The sequence below is a fragment of the Muscardinus avellanarius genome (assembly GCF_963383645.1).
Source record: "Muscardinus avellanarius genome assembly, chromosome: 3".
Lineage (NCBI taxonomy): Eukaryota > Metazoa > Chordata > Mammalia > Rodentia > Gliridae > Muscardinus > Muscardinus avellanarius.
The window spans coordinates 146,737,206-146,744,041 of record NC_137788.1 but is presented as its reverse complement, the minus strand read 5'-3'; the positions used below and the strand labels follow the sequence as shown (position 1 = coordinate 146,744,041).

The window sequence follows — 6,836 nt, the reverse complement described above, 5'->3', positions numbered from 1 at the left end:
GCCAGATTTTCCTGAACCTCTCCAACACCAGCTGGGTTCATCGCATCTGAGTCATGCCCTAGTGAAGGGTCAATTTTGTGACTAAGACTCTTTATTTCTTTCTTTCCTTTTCTTTCTTTCTTTCTTTCTTTCTTTCTTTCTTTTTTTAATGGAACTGGGTTCCTGGAAACCCTTCTACCTCTGGGCTACACTCCCAGACACCTATTTTTTATATTTTTATTTGGAAACAGGGTCTCTTAAGCCAGCAAGGCTGGCTTTGAATCTGCACGATCCTCCTGTCTCCGCCACCATGCCTGGCTCGTTTTTTGTGTGTGTGGTGCTAGGTATTGAACCTAGGGGCATTCTACCCCCAAGCTACATCCCCAGCCCTAATTTTGTTTTGTTTTGTTTTTTCCAGATCTGAGGATAGAACCCAGGGGCCTTCGCCCTCTGAACAACACCCCCTCCCCTATATTTTATTAGTTAATTTTGAAACAGGGTCTTACTAAGTTGCAGAGGGACTAAGTAGCTGAGGCGGTCTGCGAACCTCCGGTCTCAGCCTCCCAAATGCTGGGATTACAAGTGTGCACCATCATGCCTGGCCAGAACCCTTTTTTTTATTCTTTATTTTGAAACAGAGATTCACTCAGTTGTGGAGGGTCTCACTAAGTAGCTACAGTTGGCCTCAAACCTGTGATCCTCCTGTCTCAGTCTCCTAAATACTGGGATTACAAGCGTGTGCCACAACACCTGGCTTGACTAAGATTTTTCCATAGTTTTTTTTTTTTTTTTTTTTGGCGGGTCTGGGGATGGAACCCAGGGCATTCGATATCCGAGCTATACCCCCTCCCCTATTTTTATTCTTTATTTTGAAACAGGGTCTGTTACGGAGGGCCTCACTAAGTAGCTGAGGCTGTGTGCGAACCACGGTCCTATCTCAGCCTCCCAAATGCTGGGATTACAAGCGTGCGCCACCATGCCTGTCTTGTGGTTACCTTTGCTCCACAAAAATAAAACAAAACAATAACTGTTAGTACTAGGGCAACCTTCTTGGCTGAAGAAGTGCTCACACCAAAGCCTTTCTCCCCCAAGGGCACTGACACTCGTCCACGGAGGCACACTGCAGGAGCTTTCTGGACAAACACAATTCAGGGATAAGGGGTTCAATATGCAAAGTCTTTTATTTAAAAATTTGAAAAGTTAAGACTTCCAACCACCTCAGCACGTGTCATTCCCATTATAAGGAGGAATGACAGCTTCAAACTCGTGCAGAGCTGCATTTCATGTACAGAACTCTGGAGGCACTTTAGAAGTGAAGCCTGGCTTCAAAATACAAACACTGGGGGCTTTGGCTCAACCTTTTAATATAAAAAATTCACTGATGTACAAAAATGTGAAGGTGTGACAATGACAACACGTGAAATGCCGTGCCGGGAAGTCCCCGCGCGCACTCCGCGGTGCACAGACGCCCGCCCACAGACTCGCCAGGACATAAACCAACGCAAACCGGTGCTGCCGAGAAGCGCCAGCGTGTGTTCTCCACTCCGCCCGCAGACCGTCCACTCCACACACTAGGTGACAAAAGAACGGCACCTTCCCAGGAGCGGCAGGCAGGCCCCTTACTCACGGTGGACCAGCACGAATAGCCCCAGCAAAAAGAGCACTGCATACTAGAAAACAGACAGAAACATAGTCAGAGAAGCTCCTGAGAGTTCTAAGCCCTCAGAGTCAATAGATAGAGTGGCCTTTGTGACCTTGATAAATTACTGATTTATTTATTTATTTATTTATTTATTTATTTATTTATTTATTTATTGGTGGCACTGGGGTTCCTGGAAACTCTTCTACCTCCGGGTTACACTCCCAGACCTATTTTTTTTTTTTTAATATTTTTTATTTGGAAACAGGGTCTCATAAGCCAGTGCTGCTGGCTTCGAACCTGAGCGATCCTCCTGTCTCCACCTCCCAAGTGCGGGGATTACAAGCGTGCGCCACCACGCCCAGCTTCTTTTATGTTTTAACTGTAATCTATTTAACAGTTTCCAAAATTAAGCAACAGATCAAGTTTTGGAGGGAACTGAACTCTGCATTTGCCACGCATATTCACACTGAGCCCAAGATCACATTTTGTTGTGTGCTTGTTTGTGGGACTGGTGATTAAACCCAGGAGCATTCTACCTCCAAGCTATACCCCAGCCCTATTTTATTTACTATTTTGAAACAGGGTCTCACTAAGTTACTTATGGCCTTGCTAAGTTGATGAGGCTGGCTTCAAACCTGCCATCCTCCTGTCTCAGCCTCCCAAGTACTGGGATCACAGGTGTGTGCCACCAGGCCCAGCTTTGAGATCACATTTTTAATGAAACATATGGTATAAGCTCTCACCTTAAATTTAGGATAGTCATTCATGAGGATTGTCACAATTCCGATATAAGGAACAAACCTAAAACAAACAAAAAGCTGATCACCACAGAATTTCCCAGGCAAAGCAGCTGTTATCACTTGAGTATTACTGGCATCTTTGCAGCATATTACTTTTCAGTGCACAAAGCCCATTTGCATATATTATCCTATTTATTCCTTTCAACAGCCCATGATAGGGAAGTTAGATATATCACCATTTTATAGATGAGGAAACAGATGATCCTGCCCAAGCTACCCAGCTTCTGTGTGGCACACAGTACGGATCTGCGGTCTCTAGGCGGTGGGTTCACCACCACGTGCGGATGGGTGCTGGAGCTGGGTGTGTCCCCACAGCTCTAGGGGGCTGTCAATCTAGCTGGAGAGACAGGCAAGCCTAGCGGAGTATACAAGGAACTTGTCAGGTGGCCAAAAGTGAGTGTGAGAGCTCTAGCAGGGCATCACGTGGGATTTCACTGCCCGCTTCTTGCAAGCCAGGCTTGGCCCTCTCAATCTTGAAACTTTCTAGAACAATTCCAATAACACACGCAGCAAACTCACCTCAGCGTTCATCTTCCTTGATCTCTCTGCTGCTTTTGACTTATTTATTTATTGGTAACTGGGGACTGAACCCAGGAACGTTTTACCCCTTAGTAATACCCCCAGCCCTTTTTAATTTTTTTTTCATACAGGATCTTGCTAAATAACTGAGGGCCTCTCTTAATTGCTGAGGCTGGCCTCGAACCTGTGATCCTCCTGTCTCAGACTCCCAAACACTGAGATGATAGGCATGCGCCACCATGCCCCAGCAGCTTTGATGAGTACAAACTTGTCGTTGAAATCCTTCCCCCTTTGTTTCTGTAACACAAAACTCTACTTCTCACCTGCGTCTCTCTATGGAGGCCGCACCTTTCCCTCTCAGTGACTCTTTTTTCCTCTTGTTTCTCAAGCTTGTCCTCTCAAAGCTGGGCAAGACCACAGACTAAGTCATCTCACAGAACCTATTTCCTTTGAGGTCCTTAATCACTATTTATTTATTTATTTATTTATTTATTTAAGTATTGGGGATTGAACCCAGGGGCACTGTACCTCCAAGCTACACCCCCTGCCCTATTTTTTATTCTTTATTTTGAAATTGGGTCTCACTGAGTTGCAGAGGGCCTAAGTAGCTGAGGCTGTCCGCGAACCGCGATCCTCCAGGTCTCAGCCTCCCGAATGCTGGGATTACAAACGTGCGCCACCACGCCCGGCTTTTTTTTTTTTAATTTTTGAAACAGGGTCTCACTGAGTTGCGAAGGGCCTTGCTAAGTTGCTGAGGCTGTCCGTGAACCACGACTCTCCGGTCTCAGCCTCCCGAATGCTGGGATTACAAGCGTGCGCCACCACACCTGGCTCTTATCACAATTTAATTAAACAGTGTCTAATCCCAGTCCACTATGTGAATGTTTGAACGTCTGGGCTCTTCTTTTCACTTTCTGGGTAAAATCACATTCCCTCCCAGCCTTCAAATCTCAATGCAAGACTCCTAAACATCACAGGAATTCAGGGCAAAGCGAAACCTAGCAGCTAACAGCGCTGTGGCCGCCTGCAAACGCCCACCGCCTTTTTTCCTTTTCTGCTGCTGGGCTCCAGTGTGATGACTGAACTGTGCGGAGCCAGAGTCTGATCTTTGCCCACTTCAGAAAAGCCCACATATTTTACTTCAACACCCACAAACCTTTGCACCTTCACCCATAACAAGGCAGCAGAAAGAAACTGCCTCCTTGTGTGAACACCTAAACCGTCAAAGTCTGAGTGAATTTCAAGAGCACAGGGCCCCTGGTGCTCCCTCCGTCAGAAGAGCCCCCTCACTTCCTGGTCCCTGGCCTCACTCTTCCTGTCCCTCTCCTCTGTGGCAGCTTTAGCCACCCCAAACTCCCTCTCGACAGGTTGCTATTTCGTAAAACCTAGGACTAATTTGCCAGAACCACTCACATGGCTTATTATAAATGCAGAGCCTTCTATCTTCTTGATTTACTGAGTCAGGAAATCTCTGAAAGGTGGGCCCAAATGATGTGCCTGCACATTCAAGCTCAGGAAGCCTGGTTTCAGAGTGAAACAGATGTGTGGTAAAAACTGCACTGGTTCTCAGGGCCCAGGCTTAGTCTCAACTCCTGGTTCTGTAAGAGCTGAAAAGTGACAGTCTCTCTTCAGATGGCATTGCTAAGCTTTAGAAGTGGGGATGGAGGCTCTCTATATTTTTAATATACACATTTTTCTTTATAATGTAATAAATCTTTTGTCATTTTAACCCTTCTTAGAAGCAATCACTTTCAGTGGAGGTAAATCATCTAATTTAAGAATATAATAGCTGGATGTGGTGGCACATACCTATAATCCCAGTACTTGGGAGGCTGAGACAGGAGGATTGCAGGTTCAAGGACAGCCTCAGCAACTTTGTGAGACCCTATTTCAAAATAATAAACAAAATAGGGCTGGGGGAATAGCTCAGAGGTAGACCGTCCCTGAGTTTAATCCTCAGTAACACACACACACACACACGCAAATGCCTCTCAATAAAAGGCATATGAAGAGCTATAAAAAAGGCCGGGCGTGGTGGCGCACGTTGTAATCCCCGCACTTGGGAAGCTGAGACAGGAGGATCGCACGGGTTCGAAGCCAGCCTCAGTACTTAGTGAGGCTCTCAGCAACTGAGTGAGACCCTATTTCCAAGTAAAATAGAAAATAGGTCTGGGAGTATAGCCCAGAGGTAGAAAGCCTCTGGGTTCTACCCTCAGTTCCACCAAAAAAAAAAAAAAAAAAAAAAAAAAAAAAGCATCTTTTCCCCGGGCATGGAGGCGCACGCTTGGAATCCCCGCGCTTGGGAAGCAGAGACAGGAACCAGGAGGATCACGCTGGTTCGAAGCCAGCCTCGCTGGCTTAAGAGACCTTGTTTCCAAATAAAAAAGGTATAAAAATAGGTTTGGGAGTGTAGCCCGGAGGTAGAAGGGCTTCCAGGAACCCCAGTACCCCCCCCACCAAAAAAAGCATCTGCTTTCTATTCTCTTAAAACATCAAGCCAGATGTGGTGGTGCAGGCTTGTACTCCTAGTACTTGGGAGGCTGAGACAAGAGGATTACAGGTTCAAGGCCAGCCTTAGGAGCTAGTGAGATTCTCATTCACCTAGAGAGACCCTATTATAAAATCAATAAAATAAGGCTAAAGGTATACTTCAGAAGTAGAATGCTTCTGGATTCAATCCCCAACAACAACAACAACAACAAATCAAGCTGCCGATTCTGATGTGATGATCACTAAGTAGCCACTTCCACAGGAAGAGACTTTGCTACCTCCATGCAATGGTATTTAGGCCCAAAGAATCCTGACTCCCCAAACCACCTAACACGGTCTGCTTGGGAGAAATCCATTAAACTTTTTTTTTTTTTTGATATGGCGGATTGAATCCAGGGGAACCCGGCCTCTGAGCTAGCCCCAGCTCCATTTTGCCTTTTACTTTGAAACAGGAGCTCACTGAGTTGCTGAGGCTGGGATCCTCCGGTCTCAGTTTCCTAAGTACTGGGATTACAGGCGCGCTCTACGTCTGGCTGGAAACATTTTTTAAGGTTGGCTTTTCCTTGCCCACTATAGATGTAATGAAAATGACTTCATCTCTAGTAGTAATATAAGAAAAACTTAAGGCTGCCAGAATGACAAGGGAGCCCAGAGTCAAGGCTTGTGCCCTGCTTCCCTGCAGACACAGAGTTGATAGGAGGTGCATAATGCTATCATCAGTCATCTCAAATTCAAGTCGGTGGCCTTTCCCCTGTTCTGCTCAAGAAAACTCATATGCTAACAAACAATCGCTAATTAGCAGGACCAGGTTTAAAATACACGAAATGAATGCTCCCACAGAGCCAACTCCACATCAGCCTAGGATGCATTTCCTTAGAGTTCTTGGGATCAAAGGTGTTGCCAAGAAGTAGACTTCTGGGCTAATGTTTAGAAAAAAATTAATAGAGATTAGCTGAAAGACCAACGAGTAAAGAAAACACAGCACAAAAATTAAAAGGAGACCACAGTACAATTTTGTCAAATGTCAAAAGGGATGTTTAGCCAGGCGTGGTGGCACATGCCTATAATCCTAATATTTGGGAGGCAGAGACAGAAGGATTGTAGATTCCTGGCCAGCCTCAGCAACTTAATGAGAATCCCTTTAAAAATAAAAAATAGGCCAGGAGTGGGGTGCATGCTTATAATCCCAGCATTCGGGAGGCGGAGACTAGAGGATCGTGGTTTGCAGACAGCCTCAGCTATTTAGCGAGGCCCTTCGCAACTCAGTGAGACCCTGTTTCCAAAAAAAAAAAAAAAATCTAAAAATTAGGGCTGGGGGTATAGCTTGGAGGTACAAAGCCCCTGGTTTCCATCCCTGGTACTGCCTAAATAGATAGATAAATAAATAAATAAATAAATAAATAAAT

The 6,836-nt window shown here is 45.5% G+C and overlaps 1 protein-coding gene across 4 annotated transcripts in view; it reads right to left on the bottom strand.

The window, feature by feature from the left end:
• Nucleotides 1-1,598: 1,598 nt before the first annotated feature.
• SEC11A (SEC11 homolog A, signal peptidase complex subunit) overlaps nucleotides 1,599-6,836 on the bottom strand; it is a gene marked incomplete at both ends in the record, with an annotated part of 42,861 nt that continues 37,623 nt past the window's right edge. For all 4 annotated transcript variants that reach the window (XM_080690452.1, XM_080690453.1, XM_080690454.1 and 1 more), the window contains 2 exons: nucleotides 1,599-1,649; nucleotides 2,365-2,422. In XM_080690452.1, coding sequence (XP_080546578.1) covers nucleotides 1,599-1,649; nucleotides 2,365-2,422 — 109 coding nt within the window. The remainder of the gene's footprint in view (nucleotides 1,650-2,364; nucleotides 2,423-6,836) is intronic.